This window comes from Petaurus breviceps, unplaced genomic scaffold, assembly GCF_028583685.1.
Source record: "Petaurus breviceps papuanus isolate PSGF00001 unplaced genomic scaffold, PetGlider_PUasm1.0 551, whole genome shotgun sequence".
Taxonomy (NCBI): domain Eukaryota; kingdom Metazoa; phylum Chordata; class Mammalia; order Diprotodontia; family Petauridae; genus Petaurus; species Petaurus breviceps.
Window position 1 is genome coordinate 25,955,543 of NW_027186372.1, and position 20,874 is coordinate 25,976,416.

The 20,874-nt window shown below is 40.6% G+C and overlaps 1 protein-coding gene across 1 annotated transcript in view; it reads left to right on the plus strand.

Moving 5' to 3' along the window:
- The window catches only part of ADAM19 (ADAM metallopeptidase domain 19), a 132,438-nt gene that overhangs the window by 46,606 nt on the left and 64,958 nt on the right, over window positions 1–20,874 (plus strand). The window contains exon 4 of the mRNA XM_069102491.1: window positions 7,763–7,841. Within this exon, the coding sequence (XP_068958592.1) occupies window positions 7,763–7,841 (79 nt within the window). The remainder of the gene's footprint in view (window positions 1–7,762; window positions 7,842–20,874) is intronic.

Sequence of the window (20,874 nt, forward strand, 5' to 3'; positions counted from 1 at the left end):
CCAGTCCAAATTTGAATTTAGGTCATAAGATCATTGGTCTTAAGCTGGAAGAAAACCTTAGCTTTAAGAGTCTATTCCATAGCCTTTTTTATAGAGGAAGAGACTGAAGAAAGAATGTAAGTGACCTGGCTATGGTCTTTTTTGTTGTTGTCGGGGGTATGTGTGTGATTTTTTTTTTGAACCTGAGATTTCATTGGTTTAAGGAACTCCTTTGGAGCAAAGTCCTTCTACTAATTCCCATCAATATGTCTTCTGTAATGATAGTCTTTGGAAGTTGCTTCAGGTATTGAGATTTTCAGTAACTAGCCCAGTCACACAACCATGATGTGCCCTAAGAAAAATCTGGACCTGGGACTTCCTGACTCCCAGGCTTCTCTACCTAAGGTCCTAAATGGACCTAAAAAGGACCTAAGGTCCTAAAGCAAGGCTACAGGTTCCCCTCCCCTGGGCCAGGTTATAAAGGTCTTTATATACCAAACAGATTTGATTCCAGAGGTAATTGGGAGCTGCTTGAACTCACAGAGCAGGGAGGAGACATGTCAGACCTCTATGCTCTTGATATGGCAGTTCAAGACTTGAGGCAGTGAGACTAGTTAGTAGGTTACTTCAGTAATCCCACCAAGAGGTGAGGAGGGTCTGAACGAGGGTGGTGGCTGCATGAGGGGCCAGGAGACAAACAGAAGAGATGTTTGAAGGTAGAAACAAGATTTGGCAATGGTTTGGATATGTGGGGTGAGGGAGAATGTGGAATTGAGTAAGACACCAAGGTTAGGAGCCTGAACAACTGGGAGCAGATATTTATGGAGTAAGAGCTTTATAGCCAGACAGCCCTGGAGCAGATGCAGTTAGGGATATGGGGCTCTACCTGGCTCTACCAGCGGGCTATGTTGTTAGCATCAGTTCTGGGTCTGTTGATTCAGATAAGAACAGTATTTAAACACATGGAAAGAGATTAGATTGTAGTAGGTGGAAGATAGGAACTTGAGGAATTGGGGGTGGTATTTGAGAAAGGAAGGGTGGCTCTCTCTGGATCATCTTAATTTTATCAAATGAATGTTTTTTTTCAGGGCCTTCAGGTTTACTTATGTTTATATTGGGTATCATAGCTATCAGAGCTTACTTCACAGCTTTCTGCCCCTATGAAGTGGATAGTATTAGTATCCCCATTTTATAGGTGATAACACTGAGACCCAGAGAGATTAATTGACTTAACTCCACAGTTTGTATATTTCACTCTGAATGTAAACCCAGGTCTCCTGCTTCCTAGTCTAAAATTCATTCCACTGCTATAAATTCTTGCAGAATAGCTGTTTTGAATGCTAGTATATTTATATAACCAAGGGTACATTCCCTAACGGTCAATTCAAAGCTTTGCTGAAGGCCCTGGAGAAGGACCATTAGTCTGTGAACTATTTAACTACTCCTTCTGACTTTTGTTTTGCCACTGGACTGATGACTGTGGAAGAGAGATTAAGGCCAACTTCTTTGTGCAATTCTGCCTTACTTAAATCCAATTCACGTACAAGTCAAGACATCAACCCATGATGTCATTGATCCTCTTCAAAAACGAATGACAAACAACCACCACCACCACCAAGATCTATTAAACAGTCTGGGCTTAACAGAAAGCAGAGAAAAACACTGCTTATTGGCACACTGGCTAACTACCCTGGGCCACCTCTCTTCCATGATAATCTGCCAAAGTAGCTTGTCTATGATCTCCCCAATGTGGATTCTCTCTCCATTGGCATAGATCACATGTCTACATCCACTCATCATATGTAATTCTTATCTGTAATTCTCAAATACATATGCCCAATGTGCCAGAGGCCTTCCTCTGTATCTTTTAATATTTCATGGGCATCTTCCTTTCCAGTTACATTTTTCTTTAATAAATTGTCTCTTACTTTGCTCCTGGGTCCCAGTGATGGATAGTGTCTGCTGTCAAAGGAACAGCCTAGCTAACACAGGGAGCCTTATCACCAAGAAGTGGGCCTGAAAGTGATGGATTCTCTGTCCATGGCAACCCATGAAACAAGAATAAGATAGAGAATTCTAAAAGCTGAGAGTAAATTCTCTGAAACATACATTTGCCATGTGTTTGATGGGCACCTTAATTTGCTGTGCCTAATTAGGACTTATTGATGTCAGAGAAAGAGTGCTAGATTTGGCTACAGGAGTCATGGGTTCAAACTCCAGCTCCAGTACACATACCAGCTTTTTGGCAATGACCAGGTCATTTCTTTCCTCTGAGGCTGTTTTTTCTTCTGTAAAATGTAGATTATTATACCTGTACAACCTACATCAGAGAGAAATTGTAAAGGAAGTACTTTGCAAAATTTAAAGTAATATGTAAATGAGAATTAATCATTAGTATTAGAACTCTTTAGGGAGTGGTACTACAACTGTTGGACATTCCATTTGACTCAGCATGTATTTATGTTACTTCTATATACCAAGAACTGGGCTAGGAGGTAGTGATGAAAAGACAAAAATGAAAGAAATCCTGGACCTCAAAAAGCTTACAGTCTACTGGTGATGGGGAGGGGGGGAGAGAGGGATAGAAAACATGGGGATAGTACATATAAGAAGATTCACAATATTTGCCGAGTATTGTCAAAGTAATTTGGGGAGTAAAGCGGGGGGGGGGTGATACCTACCGACTGGGACAATCATGGGGTCTTTTGTAGGATGTGGCACTTGAGCTGAGCCTTGAATCAGGTTCAGGATTTAAAGAGGAAAGGGTGAAGGTGGGGAGCATTCTGGCCATGGGTGTCTGTCTATGCAAAGGTGCAGATCTGGGAGTTAGAATGGATACCAGCAGATCCTTCATCCTGGACTCTTCATTATTTCTCACCTCCCCCATAGCTAGTGTTGGCAAAGCCTGTAGATTTTGCCTTTGCAACATCTCTCCAATACCATTCCCCCTTCTCTCCTCTGACACTGTCACACTCTGGTCCAGATCCTCATCACCTCACACCTGGACTGCTGCAGTAGCTTCTGGTGGGTCGGCCTGCCTTAAGTCTCCCCCTACTCCAATTCATCCTCCATTCATTCACTAAAGTGCTTTTGCTAAAGTGCAGGTCCTACCATGTCACTCTCCCTCCTCCCTGTCACCTCCAGGATCAAATACAAACTGTTCAGTTTGGTATTCAAAGTTCTTCATAACCTTGCCCCCTCCTGCTTTTTTCAGTCTTCTTATACCTCACTCCCCAAGACATACTGTTCTATCCAGTGACACCAGCCTCCTGGCATTCCATAAACAAGATGCCCTATCTCAGCTCTAGGCATTTTCTCTGTCTATCCCCCATGCCTGGACTGTTGTCCCTCCTGTTCTCAGACTACTGACCATCTGGGCTTTCCATCTTTTAGAGGAAGCTTTCCCTGACCTTTCTTAATTCTAGGGCTTTCCCTCTGTTAATCTCTTACCATTTATCTGATACATAGCTTGCTTTGTATGTATTTGTTTAATATGTCTTTCTTGTTAGATTGTAAGCACCTTGAGAGCAGAGGCTGTCTTTTTTCTCTTTTTTTGTATCCTCAGTGCTTAGCGTAGTGCCTGGCACGTAGTAGACACTTTAATAAATATGTGAAGGGGAAGAGAAGTGAGAAAATTCTGGAAGGAAGAGTTGGAGTTAGATTATGAAGGGCTTTTTGAAAACAGAGTTTTTATTTTATCCTAGAGGTAATAATAAGGAACTCTTGAAGGTTTTTCAGCAGGAGAGTGATATGCTCAGATCTCTGATTTAGGAAAATCAGTCTGGTGGCAGACTGGAGAGAGAGAAACCGGAGGCAAGCAGACCAGTTAGGAGGATATCGCGATAGTCCATGCAAGAGATGAGAATAACCTGAACTATGACTGTGACTGTGGGTGGAAAAGAGGGGGCAACTGATAGAGATGTTATGAAAGAATAAATCAAGAAAAAAACTAAGCACTTAACATGTGTCCAGTACTGTGTAAAATGCTCTAGAGAGAGAATTGACAAGACTTGGTAACTTCCTGGATGTGAAGGGTACAGAGGGAAGGAAGAATTGAGTCTGACTCTGAGGTTTAAGCCTGAAGTCACTGGAAGGATGGTGGGGTTTTCAAAGAAACAAGGAAGGAAGAAGGAGGCAAGGGTTTAGGGGAAAAGAGAGTGAGTAGCGCTTTGGCTATGTTGAGTTTGAACTGCTTATCGGTCTTCCAGGTAGAGATGTTCAGCAGGCAGTTACTGATGTGATACAAGAGCTTAGGAGAGAGATGAGGGCTAGATATGTAAATATGGGGAGTCACCTGCAAGGACTTGGGAGAGGATCAGAGAGATTCGGACATAGTAGGAACACTTTCCATTGAACCAAGAGCTTCTGCACACAAATGGTTCTTGTGTTTTGCTTTATATTCAGTCTCCTTGCTGGCTCTTATTTTCTGGCCAGAGTCTGGAAGCAGAAGCGGGGTGAAATATGACAAGAGAGACCATTCTTAAGCATCTTGTTCCATCTGGCCACAAAGAAGGATATGGGGGTGGGAAGGGTGGGAGGGAGACCAGAAATCTTGGCTTGGAAATACTGTCTCTTCAGAAGTTCTGGTCACTGCTGTGGATTCCTGAGGTTCCCAAGCTGGGTCTAACATCCAATTTCTCATGGCATCCCCAGAGGAAAATCCCTGGCCCTCCTATTATAGTCTTACTATAGTGTGAATGGTCTGGTGGGAATATATATTTGCTATATGGGTCATCTTTGGGTGCTTTTGCATTAGTGGGGGCATTTTAGATTATGAGGTATTGGAAGTGCTATCTGTAATAGATTTGTATTTCATTTTCTCTCCTGCAATCAGTTTTAAGTGCCTACTATGTGCTGGATACTTTGCCAGGTGCTAGGGATAATCTCCACCATCAAGGAAATTATCAGGGGAGAAAACATATACAAATCAGCATATACAAAATAATTATAAAGTAAATTTTGACAAGGAGGGCACTATTAACTGGAGGGATAAGGAAAGGGCTCATTTATATATAGCATTGTTTCTGGGCTCACTCATTTTTTCAAATCCCACTGGACCAACTGGTTAAGTCCCCTAGAAGTCAATGACTGCTGTTCTCAGAGTTTTAGGGTAACCGTGGAGGGGAAGTTTCTTTTACTGTCATCCACAAGCCCTGATAATGTGCATTCCACAGTATTGATCAACCAAATGACAACAGTTGACAACCAGTTGACAACAGTTAGCTTTTACAAAAGAATCTTTACTGAGAACATTTAGCAAGGATAGAAGTCACACCTGCCAAACCAGAGGTTGCCTCTCCACTCTGCACATGTGTAGCAGCTGGGGAGAGTGGATTCAGAAATAAGGAGGCACGCATACAGAGAACATTTGGGGCAACGGGTACCTTTTTTCCTTCGTGGAGTTACCATCAAGTTTGTTTTGAGGCGAGTTTTCAGCAGTGGGCACCTTGCTCCTCTTGTTCAGCTGGGCTGGCTTTTGGCAGTGTCTTAAGCCGATGAGTCAGTCCACAGCTGGGAAGGTCAAGTAGGTTGTTTGGCTACAGAATTGGTTCCTTGCTGGACTTGGTTGCTGCTGCCACCTCTACCAACAGCCCTGGTTGCTAGTTGGACCTTCACTGTCTTAATGGATCTCCTAGTCTCACTATTCACTTGGATACTCCCATTTCAAATACCTAAGATCAAGAAAGAATAAACCCTAAAGAAACAGACACTCTTGCGTTTACAGACACAGTGTGGCTGGGTGGGAGATAGGGTACCTCTGTCCTTCTCCAAATCCAGTAGCTCACAGCAATTCTTGCCTCATTAGATACCAGGAAGGAAAAGCACAAAAATGACCTGAGAGGTAGACATAGCGATCCTTTTGTATGCACACTCAGTTCCAGTTCCATGTTAGAACACTCAGGTAGTTAAATATGGCTGAAGGAAGGGGAGAGAGAATCTTTGGTGGGCAAAACCCTTGTTATCTTCATGGCTCAAGAAAGGGATTACCTAGAGGGGCTCATGAAGGTTAACCTAGACCTGGGGGACTCTAATTAAATGTTAGGTTAGAAAATTTAAGTACCATAATAGGAATTAGAGTTGAAAAGGACCTTAGGGAACATCTAGTCCAACTTCCTAAATTTTTCTGATATGGAAAATGAGTTCCAGAGAGGCACATAGTAGGCACTTTTTATTGAATTGTTTGTTGAATTGAATTAAAGGACTCATGACTACTGAAATAGGTGGGTGGTATATTGGATGGAGTGCTAGGCATGGAGTCAGGAAGATCTGAGTTGAAATCCTGCTTCAGACACCCACTACCTTTCTGAGCCTCAATTTCCTCATCTGTAAAATTACAATAATAATAACACCTGCTTCATAGTGTGAAGTAATGTATGCAAATAATGGTATATAAATAACTTTGTCGACCTTAAAGTGCAACATATGTGTTAGCTATTATTTTTAATGCCCAAGGTTACACTGACAGCAATTAGCACAGCTTGGATTTGGCCTTAGATCCTCTGATTCCCAATCCCCTGTATTTTCCCATATACCACATTGCATCTGGAGTAGCTTTCTTTTATGTGCAGTTAAGCCCTTACCCTGGTTGATTGTTTCTGACTGTGTCATTCATTTCCTCCAATATCTATTCTACTTCCCAAGTGAAAGGAAATCTTGTTCCATCTCCTTTAATGGTTTTGTCCTTCTGTCTTTTTTCTTTGACTTCCATAGAAAGTACAAATGACTGCTTTCTCGATGTCTCTTTCTGGGACCCTCTGCCACATCACACACCAGCCATCCCTGGGAATGTAGAGTTAACAGCTAACACTCTTCCCTCCTCATTTCTCAGGCCCTTTGTGTCTCCCTTGAAGGGAACCGTGGTCTATCTGGGTCTAGTGTAAAAGAATTTTCCAGCCAGAAAAGGCCAGAGAAGGCAATTTGTGCTTTTCAAGCCCTTTAGAAGTATCCTTAAAGGGATATTGCTACTCCTTTCCAAACCCTTTTGAAATGAAATCTTAGAATTCCCTTGATATGATATAAGCCCCATCATGTTCTTTTTAAGTTTGGGCTTATTTTTACCACTGCCGAAAAGTTGATACAAGAATTTAGTTCCATCTAGCAGAAATTTCCTGTTTTCCATGTGGTAGAGCATGGTGTTTGGCACTGAGGATATTCTCTGGTTTTTCATACTTAGCTCGCTTTCCCTTGTAGCAGAGTTATTTGGCTACTATAATGGTAGGGAGAGGGAATAACCATTTACACAGTACCTACTATGTGCCAGACACTTTATAAATATGATCTCACTTGATCCTCACAAAAACCCAGTGAGGTAGGTGCTATTATTAACCCCCCCCCCATTTTACAGATGAGGAAACTGAGGCAAACAGGTGAAATGACTTGCCCAAGGTTACATAGCTAGTATCTGAAACCAGATTTGAACTCAAGTCTTCCTGACTTCAGGTCCAGTGCTCTATCCACAATGTCACCTAACTTCCTCTTTTTCTTTTTCTGGTCATGTTGTAAGTTCCTTTGGCTCTGGCCTGTGTTGTCCTCTCTTTGTCCCTGGGAGCTAACATTACACGTTGCTCATAGACTGTGTTTAATGGATGTCTGCTGATTAAATGAATGAATGACACATAGCTAATAACATAATACTTTCTTCTGTAATTTTGAACACCCAGGGTATTCTCCAGAGGGGAACCTACTTTGAGTATGTTCTGAAAGTGTTTGTCAGCAAATGATATTGCTGAGAAAATGGTATTCCTATTTTAATGAAGCCCGGTTCTGCTTTTGCCACCTGCAGGTACCTCTTTGCCCCTGGCTTCACAGAAACCCAGTATGCACCGAGTGGAAGCCGTCAAGTCACACCATTGAAAGCTGAGGTAAGTACTCTCTCACTTCTAGATTAGTCAGCTGCCAAATCTATTTATTCTGCCTCCACAATGTGTCTCATGTCAAACACCTTCTCACTAACTGAATGGCCACCACCTCGGTTCAGATCTTCATCACCTCTCCTCTATTGTAATATTTCCCTATTTGTCTCAAATCTCTCTCCTCTCCAATTCATTCTCCACCTAATCAGCAATTGCCAAAGTGTTCTCTGACTGTATCATTCTTCTACTCAGTAAATTTCAGTGGCTTCCTATTGTCTCTAGGGACAAAGGCAAATATTTCTGTTTGGTATTTAAAGCTCTTCATAACTTGGACCCTTCCTCCCTTCCATCCCTCCGTATACATGTTGCCCTTCCCACACTCTGTGGTCTGGCCAGACTGCCTGCCATCCTCTTCCTCACACAGGATGCTCCAGTGTTTGCCTCCACACCTCCCTCTGGTCTAGCATCCAGAATGAACTCCCTGCCCACCTCTGCCTCTTAGAATTCCTGGTTCCTTCTTCCCTACCTGTTAGTACCCTCCTTTCCCAGGCCATCTTTGACTAATTTTGTATGTGATCTATCTGTACTTATATGTGTATATATGTTATATATTATATCTCTCTCTCTATCTCTCTGTCTATGTCTCTATCTGTCTATCTATCATCTATCTATCTATCTATCTATCTATCTATCTATCTATCATCTATCTATCTATCTATCTATCTATCTATCTATCTATCTATCTATCTATCTATCTATCTATATTGTCCTCTGATAGAATGTAAGCTTCTTGAGGGCAAGAGACTATTTTATCTTTGTCTTTGTATCCCCAACACCTAGTGCAGTATAGGTAATACAGTAGGTGCTCAATAAATGTATGTTGATTGGTTAAATACCCCACACCTAATGAGGATCAGAGTCAGGATTCATACCTATGTTTTCTGATGCCAAGTCATAGATCATATCATAGATTTAAAGTAAGAAGGGAACTTGGGGGCTATCTCACCCAACACCCTCATTTTTTACAGATAGAGAACTATGACACAGATTTTAAATAATTTCTCTCAGGTCAAACAGGCTATAAGTGGTAGAATCAGGTTTGAACCCAGGTCCTGCTGCAACTAAGGCAGTACTCTTCCTGCTGTATGTTCCTGCCTCTAATATGCCATACGGCTTCACCAGTGACTGGGGCTTGAGCTGCATGGAGATCTGGGGAGAGCTGTATGTGTGTTAAGCCCTTAGCTGCTTACAGCCTGAAATTCCCTCACTGCTTTTTCCTTAGAGTACTGAAAATGTTATTAAGATAAAAATGGTATCTGGGAAGAGTAAAACATTAAGTCATATTAAGGACAAGAACACTGTGGTCAGGAGGCCTTTAGTAAATGTTGAATGGATGGATGAAGTCATTACTGACCATTATCAATTCTTTAGTTTGGAATAGTTTCTCAAGAATGGTTATAGTACAGCAGCCTTCTAGAAAGGATCGATAAATTTGGGTAGAAGTAAAAAGAGGTCCAGAGCTGGGTCTGTACAGGCCTCCTGATTCCCAGGAAGGAGAGTGGAGAAACACTGAAGATAAACTCTATCCTTTCTGAAGTTTTGCTGTAAACTAGTCCTGATGGAGAGGGTCTTCTTTTAAGAGAGCACATTCAGGAATAATACAATCTGTAGTGTTATCCAGCTTCCCAGGAGGCTGTCCAGCTGTGACTAGAGTTCTAGGAATCTGCTCCTTCCTCTTGCCCTTCTGCTGGAACCTTTCACTTCAGGGTGAGCTCAGTTCCTAGCCTTTTGGGGAGGTCTTGGGCTGGGCCAGATGGCTTCCATTCATTCAGAAAGACTTCATTAAATTGCCTTCCACTTGCCAGCCAAGTGCTTCTGCCACTGCTGCTCTACATCGATCAGAATGGGTCACAGTCTTAGAAACACAGATTGGAAAAAGTCGGTGAGCTCATCCTTTCTGGTGTAGTTGGCTCCCTCAGGGATGAGGAGTGGGGATGGAATTCTGTGATTTCATAGACCCTAATGATTTGCTTGTTCTCTGTGCCCTTGGCATCTGCATTCATAGGAGACGTCATGCATTTCCTCTGGAGACACAGACATTTCTCTTTTGCCCCCTGCAACTCCCTAGAATCCTTCTTTTGAGTCTTTGTCCGAGAATGCTGTTGAATAATACACAGTTGAGTGGTGGGACTGGATTCATGAGATAGTAGGGAGCCCACAAAGATACACACATTTCCTGGGTTAGTGGTCCAGAAGGTACAATATTAACCTCCAAACCCTATCATTTAGGGTTCCTATAGATTCTTTCCTCTGTGTCTGTCACAGTGGGATCTTAAATTAATTCCCTTTTTTAAGAACCAAAGGGTAAAATGAATTTGGAATAATCCATTCTTTTTACCTTTTACTCCAGCCTTAAGGATTGGAGAATTTCAGAGCTAGAAGGAACCTCAGAGGCCATATAAATAACTTATATCTGACTAATGGTTCCTCTACAACATCCTTGACAAGTCTTCATCCAGATTCCATGTAAAAAAATTCTACTGAGAGAGAACCCTTTGTCTCCTGAGTCTGGCAGCTATGATGACTTGTAAGTTTTCCCATACATCGAGTTGAAATCTACCTCTCTCTAACTCTTACTCATTTAGCTTTGTTCTACCCTCTAGAGTAATCAGAGTAATCCCAATCCTTACTCACGATAGTGCTTTAGAGAGTTGAAGATGGTGGTCATGTCCTCTCACCTTCCCCAAATTTCTTTTTTTTCTAGGCTAAACTTGCATTGTTACTTCAGTTAATCTTTGTATGGAATGTTCTCTAGGACCCTCAATGTTGAGGCCCTGCTCTTTGTGCATGGAAGTGCCCATTTCTTTCTTATGATGTAAAACCTAGAGATGCATGCAGTATTTTACCTGTGCTATGGCAGGGTGGAATTCACTCTCTCATCCCAGGCATCCTCTTAGTGTAGACCAGAGTCATATTAGTTTTTATGGGCAGCTGTAGGATCATAGAATTAGATCTTGGATGGACCTCATTTTTTGTTGGTGAGGTGCAGAGAGATGAGGCCCAGAGAGGGGAGGTCACAAAGATGAAGTCTAGAGAGGGGAAACTCAGAAAGGGGAAAGTATTGGCCAAAGTTCATGTCATGCTATCCCTTGTTTTGAACTTGTGGTTTACCAAAAACCTTACATCTTTTTCATATGAACTCTTATTTAACTAAATCTCTCTCATTCTATGCTTATGCCATTCATTTTTTTTGGAAGGGGGAAAGCAGGGCGATTGGGGTTAAGTGACTTGCCCAAGGTCACATGGCTAGTAAGTGTTAAGTGTCTGAGGCTGGATTTGAACTCAGGTCCTCTTAACTCTAGGGCTGGTGCTCTATTCACTGTGCCACCTAGCCTCCCATGCCATTGATTTTTTTTTAACCAAACTATAAAACTTTATATTTCTCCTTACTAAATTCATCTCATTAGACTCCTTTCCTGCTTCCTAAAACATGCCCATGTTTCCCCCATCCTCAAGGAACCTGCACTTGATCCTTCCATCCCTGTTAACCCTTATCCTGTATCTCTTCTGCCTTTTGTGGCTAAATTCCTTGAAAAGGCTGTGTAAAATAGGTGCCTCCACTTCCTCTCCTCTCACTCTTTTCTTAATTTTTTTGCTTTTTGGAGGGGGGAAGGCAGAGCAATTGGGGTTAAGTGGCTTGCCCAAGATCACACAGCTAGTTTTGTGTTAAGTGTCTGAGGCCGGATTTGAACTCTGGAGTCCTCCCGACTCCAGGGCCGGTGCTCTACTCACTGCATCACCTAGCCACCCCTCATTCTTTTCTTAATCCCTTATAATCTGGCTTCCAACCACATCATTCCATGGAAATTGCTCTCTCCAAAGTTACCTATAGATCTCTTAGTTGCCAAATCCAATGACTTTGTCTCCTTGACCTTACTGCAGCCTTTGATAGTGTTGATCATTATCTACCATGATGTTCTCTTTTCTGTAGGTTTTTGGGACACTGCTATCTCCTGACTGTTTTCCTGTCTATCAGATCATTCCTTCTCGATTTTCTTTGCTGGATCCTCATCCACATCATATCCTCTAACCACAGGGCTCTGTCCCTGGATCCTCTTCTATTCTTCTTCAATACATCTTCAGCTGGTGATTTCATCAGCACCCATGGATTTAATTATCATGTCTATGCTGACTATCATCTCCCTATCCTGCCCTAACATTTCTGCTGACCTCCAATCTCAGATCTCCAACTGCTTTTCAGACATCTTGAACTAAACAGTAAACATCTTAATTTCAGCATGTTCAAAACTGAACTCATTATCATTAACCCCAAACCCTCCAAATGTCCAAACTTCACTATTACACCGTCTTCTTAGTTCCCCAGGCTCACAACCTAAGTGTCATCCTTGATTCCTCACCGTCTCTCATTCCCTATATCAAAGCTGTTGTCAAGGACTATTTTCACCTTTCAGTGTCTCTTGTATATGTCCCCTTTTGTCCCCTGAACTGAATTAACGGGGGAGATGTGTGTGTGTGTGTGTGTGTGTGTGTGTTGGGAACCAGAGAAAGTATGTGCACAAATAATTTGGATAGATGAAGAATAAATTAAGGGCAAAAACATTGTGGGTTTTCCCCAAACACCACACCCAGATATACAAGATGAATGCTGTAGCATCTAAATTACCTGGCTATCAGAGACAGATCTCTGGTTGTGACTAGCTTTAGAAGGAGATTGTACCTTAAATGACCCCTCCTACAGTCTTGCCTTGAAATCACTTCTCTTTCTTCATTGGCTTGGCTGAAGGCAATGTTCTTCTGGATTCGATGACCAAATCAGGCCCATTGTCTCTACATGTCTACCCGGGAAGGACATTAGGTCCTCTCTTGATGGGCAGAGATGTAGTTGAGAATGGGAAGAAGATGGACTATTCTTTTCTTCTAGTCCAGTGTCTTTAGCATTGGAGAACCTGAGGGATTGAGATTCAGTAGGTCAGTACAGTGAACACAGAAATTTATCAGGGAAATGAGGTGGAAGAAAATTCAGGTGATGTGCTTACTGTGTGTCCCAAGACACTCCCACACTGCTGGGGATACTGAGAGTAGCTAACATAAAGTTTTTTAATTGCCTTGGCATCTTCTTCCAGGGCTGTTCTAGGCAGGCTATTTAAGGAGAGCAGACAGTGGGGAACGGTATTCATCACACAATTGCACATTATATTCTATGGGTTTCAGAGAGTTTTTATAAGAAGTTAGGGCAAAGGAGGAACCAGGTGAGGTTTGCAGGCAGAACTGGGCTGCTGGTTATGTCCCGTGAGAGGGAAATACCAGAGCTTAGCACAATGCTCTCCACATAGTAGGTACTTTAAAATATTGATTGATTGTTGATTGATAGAAGCAAAAAAGCTAGCAGTGTAGTTAAAAGCTCCTGAAAGCTCTACCCAGACTCAGGGAACCCTTTGGGGAATCTATTCAAAACCCCAGTTTTTGAGCTATGATATTATACTTCTTTCTTTCTTTAAAGCAAAAAACAAACAAACAACATACTAAGCCAGAGCACTCATTTCAGGAGACATTTAGTTAACATAGACATATTCTATGACATGGAAAGCTCCCCTATGTGTGCAGAGGCACACCCTCCTGCTCCTAGGGTTCAGTGCCTACTACAGGACCTTTCTGCCTCGAAAGCTGCTTGCTGTCTCCCTGCAGAGCTGCTGAGGTCATCTCTTGCATCGGTTATCTTCAGTGCAGGATCATCCATTGTTGAGATACTGAACTTAAGTTGCTAAGTGGGCACTTTGGTGCAAGTGATTGGTTACAGCTCTTTTGTGAAATCATAGGTTCATAAATCACATATAGCTTTATGGCTGTTTTAGCTCTTTTGTGTGGCAAATGCCCTGTCACACTCAGCTCAACAAGAGTCTCTCAGGTCCAATTTATCTTTTTGACTCTTCATTTTTTTTTTGCCACTGAGAAACAGCATTTTCAGTGTCAGAGCTCTCAGGTCTATCTGATATTTGAGTTGAGGTGAGGAAATTGCATAAATTTAGTGGCGTCATTCATATTTCTTTAGCCAGGGGTGGGGAATCTGCAGCCTCAAGGACACATGTGGCCCTCTGGATCCTCAAGTGCAGCCCTTTGACTGAATCCAAACTTCACAAAACAAATCCCCTTATTAAAAGCATTTTTTTCTGTAAAACTTGGACTCAGGGGGCGGCTAGGTGGCACAGTGAGTAAAAGTTCTGGCCCCAAGTCCAGAGGACCTGGGATCAGTTCAGGCCTCAGATATTTAACACCCCCACAAAAGAACTGGCCATGTAACCTTGGGCAAGTTACTTAACCCCAATTGCTTTAAAAAAAAACTTGGACTCAGGCAAAAGGTCACAGCTAAGACCTTTAGAAGGCCACATGTGGCCTTGAGGCCACAGGTTCCCCATCCCTGCCTTAGACATTGACTTAGCAAGAGGTGGGTAGTGGAGCTGGCTCACCTTTTTTTCTGTGTTCTCATAAGTCCATTTAAATTGCTGCTTGATTGTCACTTCACTTGTCCAAGGCATAATTGATAATGGTGGTCATTTTATGCATGGAGATAAGGCGAAGACTATGAGAGAGATTGTAAAAGTCAAATTGATGAAGCTTGGCAGTTGATTGGATATGAGAGGTAAGAGAAAGGAAAGAATCTAAAACTACTCCGAGGTTGCTACCATTTGTGACTGGGAAGGATGACATTATCTTAAGCAGAAATAAGGAAATTTGGGAGAGGATTGGGTTTATGGGATAATATAATGAGTGATCTTTTAGACATGGTGAGATTATGATATGAATGGGATATCTAGGTGAAGATATCTAATAGGTGGTTGGCAATGAGAGACTGGAGATTAGAAGAGAAATGAGGGCTAGATATATGGATTTGGGTGTCTTTTACACAAATATGGTGATAGAACCTATTGGAGCTGATGAGATCACTAAGGTAAGTCATAGAGAAGAAAGTCATCCTGGACAGAGTGTTGGAGGACACCTATACTCAAGAAATGATTCAGCAAAGGAGACTGAGAAAGAACAGTCTACAAGTAAAAAGAGAGAGCAATGTTATGGAAACCAGAGGAGGAAAGAGAGGGAGGACTGTGTGGCTGGCATTGTCAAAAACTCCCAAGAGGTCAAATAATAGGAACTGGAAAATAACTGTTAGGTTTAGCTGTTAAGAGATCATTGGTAACCATGAAATATGTATTATAACTCGAGTGGGTTCAAAAGTAAAATGACTAAGGATTGAGAAATGAGTTGGAGGTGATAAAGCATAGGCAACAAGTTTAGACAGATTTTTTTTCAGCATTTTGATCATCAAAGGAAGAGGAGAGTATAGCATGGTAGCTTGAAAGGATGGCAGGCATAAGTGAAGGATTTTAAAGAATAGGGGTGGTTGTCCAATGGGGAGGAATTTCCTTATGGACTTGGTGGTAAGCCAAAGCTAGAAAGCTAGCCCTTCTCTTTTAAAGGCCACTAATTGAGAGAGAGACATACAGATAGACAGACAGACAGAGACAGAGAGAGACAGAGACAGAGAGACAGAGACAGAGAGAGAGAGAGAGAGAGAGAGAGAGAGAGAGAGAGAGAGAGAGAGAGAGAGAATGATGTCTTTCCTTCCTACTGACAGCTAGAGTTGTGTATATTGGAATGAAAATACATGAGTCCCAGATGTTGAAGAAATTTCACCACCAGTTAGCATCTTAAAATCCAGATGAAAATGAGGTTGCAGCTGAGATAACTATGCAACCTGGGAAAGTAATTTCCCACAAAGCTACAGCTAGGGAAAGGGGACCAGAGTGCTGAAATATGGGGGTTACATTTTCTTGATAGTACTCCAGCTCACAACCCCTGACCCTCACTGACCCTTGATTGCCCCACTCCTTGGTGCTACCAGCACTTACTTACCTTCATCACTGAATCCCCTATCTTCTTCCTCATCTTCCTGCTGATGAGTTGGATATGGAGGTTAGTGGTTAAGGGTCATGGGCCATGCCTTGGAGACTGGAGCTAGACTCTTGGGAGGAACTGGATGTTACCCCTTCTAGTGTGATTGTACCCAACAGTTACTCAATAAATTTGTCCCAGATACCAGAATTCCTAGTAATAGCTCAGCTGATTAAATAGTTTTCATTCTCCATCTGTAGTTGGTTTACTCAGTTGATTAGAACATGTTATTAAAAGAAGGCCAGAGTTATGAGTTCAGTCCCCTTGTGGACCAGTTAGCTGTGCTCTGTCACTAGGCTATGGTCTGCAGCTGGCCTTTATTCAAGTGAGAGAGTCTTGGGCTGCAGTAATAAAAATGGCTAGTTAAGATGGTAATTTGAAGAGTTTTAAGCAGACTTAGGTCTCCTGAGGAACATCTATTACCACTGAATTAAAACTCCAAATAGAATTTTAAAAAGAAATTGAAAAGCCACTAAGCTTCTTTATCCTATAAATGATAGAATAGGGGAATGGGATGTAAAACAAAGACAGCTCCTGGAGTTGGACTCTGGTGATGATGATGATGATGATAACAGGAATGTATAACATGTTCCGGTTTTTTAAGTGCTTTATATATATTATCTCATTTGATCCCCACAACAAACAATAAAGTAGGTGTTATTATTATCTCCATTTTACAGATGAGGAAACTAAGGCTGTCAGAGCTTAACTGTCTTGCCCAGGGTTGAGGAGCTAGCAAGTGTCTGAGGCAATATTTGAATTCTTGTCTTCTGAATCTAACTCTGGCTCTCTATCTACTACTAAGCTAATGCCAGTAAGCCTGGACTGTAGAGATGTCCTAAAAAATTAGCTTCAATCCAGCATCCTTCCCAATGGGATTTTTTTCATTTCTAGTAAGTGATTGCTTAGGAAACTGAAAGATCAGTGCTATCAGGTGAAAAAGCTCCAGAAGATAGAGAAATATGCTTTAGACTGTGATAGCGGATGGGGCTTGGTATCAAAATTGCATCTAACTCCTGGCCCTAAACCAGGACTGCAGTCACACTTCAGAGTCAGGATCTGGCTCCAGACAGCTTCTGACCTAGAGCACACAGGACAGTGACCTCTAGACCATAGCAGACACAGAATCTACCCCCCGATATAACATCCCACTCCAAAACTGCAGTGAGAGATAGGATTTGGGCCTGTCCATTCCATTCAACAGTATAAAAAGGGGTAGGCCCTGAACCTGGCACAGGTTCCTAATTAAGAAACTGTAGCTGAAGATGTGAGCAAACAGAAAATTAAAAACAAACCTTTATACAATAAGGAAATATTATTGGTTAAGATAATACCACAATAAAATCCCCAAGGAAGAAAATATCTTTGAAATAATAGCATATACACTGTGAATTTTGGAAATTCTGGAAAGCAATTTGGAATTGTACACAAAATGTTTCATGCCCTTGAACCTACCTATACCACTGCTAGGCCTACATCCCACAAAGAGCAAAAAATAGAAAAGGATATTATATGCACACAAATATTAATAGCAACTCATTGTGTGGTGGCAAAAAAATAAACTAAAGAGATTCCCATGAATTTTGGAATGGTTAAATAAGTTGTGGAATATGAATGTAATGGAATACTATTATTGTGTGAGAAATGAGGGAATAGATGATTTCAAAGAGAAATGAAGACATATGAATTGATGCAGAGTGAAATAATGAGAATCAAAAGAACAATTTATACTATGTCAGTATTATAAAACTAAACATTTTTTACTTTTGATGGAGAATGAAATAAGCAGAAGCTGAAGCACACAATGTATACAATACAACAATATTGTAGAGACATGCAACTTTGAATGCCATAGGAGCTGTGATCAATAAAGTAACCATCCATGATTCTAGATGGCTGATGACGTAGCATGCTTTCCATCTCCTGACAGAGGAGTGAAGGATTTAGGTTGCATAATAAGACATCTATCTATCTATCAATCACTTATCTCTCTCTCATACATGTGTGTATATATGTATGTATATAGAGCATACATACAGCTGAGGGAATTTGTTTTGCTTGACTATGCATATTTTTTATGAGGAATATGTTTTTTATAGCTATTTTCAATGTAATTGGGGATGTCAGAGGAAGAGACAAATTTCTGTTAATTTTTTTAAATAGAGAAGTAGTAGATACTACAAATGTGGAATGTTGCAAGCACCTTCAGATGACATAACTATTGTTTGTTTTTGCTTTGTGTTTGTTATAAGAGACCTTTTATGAAATGGAGACAATCCGTAAATGTTTGTAATATAAAAACAAAGCACATCAATAATAGATGTTATAAGAAATGATCGCATAATTCTCAGAAAAAAAGAATGGATTAGCCACAAAGGATTCCAAGAATGGAAGGAAGAAATGAAGAGCTTAAAGAAGAAATAAAAAATGACATAGCTTAAAACAAAAAGTAAATGCACCTTAACCAAGTACTTGATACTCTAAGAAATAGGTGGAGTGAAGAGAATTCAGTGATTCAATGAAGCAACAAGACATATTAGAACTAAATTGAAAATTGAAAAATTAAAAGAACAAGTGGACTATTTACTATCTTTTTTAAAAAAAAATTTGTCTTTATTAATTTATTTGTTTACTTTTCGTTTACAAGATTCAGTTCCACAATCCCTTGAGTTTCTCATTTTCTTCCAGAAAGAGCCAGAAGACAAAGTGAAAATAGAAAGAATCTACTGATCACCTGAAAATTATCTCAAATTGAACATATCTAGAAATATCATAGCCAAAATATAAAGTTTTCAGGTCAAAAGAAAATATACTTCAGGCAGCCATGGAGAAAGAGATCCCATAATACTAAACAGCAAATACTATGAAAGACTTTCAAGCATTTCTGTGGAGATAACAGAGTTAAGTAGATTTTTTTTTTGCCTTTTTGGAGGGCAATTGGGGTTAAGTAACTTGCCCAAGGTTACATGGCTAGTTTTTTGTGTGGGTGTTAAGTGTCTGAGGCCGGAACCAACTCGGGTCCTCCTGACTCTGGGGCCAGTGCTTTACTCACTGGGCCACCTAGCCGCCCCAAGTAGAATTTTTAAAACATAAATTCAGGAGACAAAAGAAACCCCAAAAGGCTGTTTTTTTTGACCTGTATAACAAAATAGAAGCATTAGCTATCTTGATATAAAAAGAGGAAAAACTAAATTACCAACCCCCCCCCCCAAAAAAAGAAAGAAAAAAGGAGAAACCGCAGTAGATGAAGAAGAGGAAATTGTTAGAAATTATTTCTCCCTTTACATGTCCAAAATGCTAATATCTTAAAAGATATAGATGAATACTTACAAAAATATAATCTATTCAGGTCAACAAAACAAGACTTGCTTTCAGTAAAAGAAATTGAACAAGACATAAATTCCCAAAGAAAATAACCTGAGGCTCAGATCAATTTACAAATGGATTCTGTTATGTATTCAAAGGAGGTAGATAGGTGGCACAGTAGATAAAGTGCCAGGCTTGGAGTCAGGAAGACTCATCTCTTTGAGTTCAAATTTGGCCTCAGACACATACTAGTTGTGTGACTCTGAGCAAATCACTTTACCCTGTTTGCCTCAGTTTCCTCTTTTGTAAAATGAGCTGGAGAAGGAAATGGTAAGCCACGCTAGTATCTTTGCCAAGAAAACCCCAAATGGGGTCATGAAGAGGCAGACATGACTAAATGACTGAACCACCACAACAAAATATATTTAAAGAACAATTAACCTCCATACTATATAAACTTTTTGAAAAATAGAGGTGGAAGGCAACCTATCAAATTTCTTCTTTTAAACAAATATGGTTCTAATTCCTAAAATTGAGATATAAATCAGAGAAAGAAAGCTGTTGATTAGTATCTCTAGCAAATATTGATGCTAAAATATTGATTAAAATGTTAACAATTAATAAAATTAGTAAATTAGCAAAAAGAAAGTAAAGATGTTAGTAAAATAAAGTGACATATACAAAATATTATTCACCTCAATCAGATTGTATTTACAGTAAAGAAGGGTTGGTTCAACATTAGGAAAACTTAAAACAAATTGGCCATATAATATCTTTAAAACCAATAAAATAATGATTAGACCAATAGATGCAGGGATTTTTTTGGACAAATATATCTCTCATTTATATTTAAAATACCAGAAAGTATTAGAATGAACAAAATTCTTTGTTTAATGTTCAAATCTCTTCATAAACTGCCTTCCTCCTGCTTTTCCGGTCCTCTTACATCTTATTCACCCCTGTGAACTCTGGGATCCATTGATGCTTGCCTGCCTGATGTTTCTCAAACAAGATACCCTATCTTCCAACTTTGCATTTTCACTGACTGCCCTCTGGGCCTGGGATTCTCTCCTTCCTCATCACCACCTCCTGGCTTCCCTCAAGTCCCAGCCAACCTCCACTTTCTGTCTGATACCTGTCCTCATCTCCCTTAATGCCAGTGCCTTCCCTCTGTTGATATTACCAGTTCAGTCTGTATGTATTTTGTTTGCACTTGGTTATTTGCATAGCTTGTTGATCTCTCCAAGGGAAGGGACTGGCTTTTGCCTTTTTTTTTTTTTTTTTGCATCTCTATTGCTTAGCACAGTGCTTGGTACATTGTAGGCACTTAATAGATGCTTATTGACCAAATGACTTTTCTTATTATGGTAAATAGCATTGATAAGCTACAACCCAAGAACCAGCCTTGTCTGTAATGGAGAAACACCATAGTCTTTTCTAATTTAAAGCTATGGGATAAAGCAAGAGTTTTGTTGTTATTCTTTTTTTTTTTCTTTTAAGCAATCGGGGTTAAGTAACTTGCTCGAGGTTACACGGCCAGTTATTTCTGGGTGTGGTGCTAAGTATCTGAGCCCAGATTTGATCCAGGTCATCCTGACACTGGAGCCGGTGCTCTTACTCCCTGAGCCACCTGACTGCCCCGTTTTGTTGTTATTCAGTCATGTCTAACTCTCTTCATGATCACATTTGGATTTTCTCAGCAAAGATACTGCAGTGTTTTGCCATTTCCTTCTTCAAGTCATTTTACAGATGAGAAAACGGAGTCCAA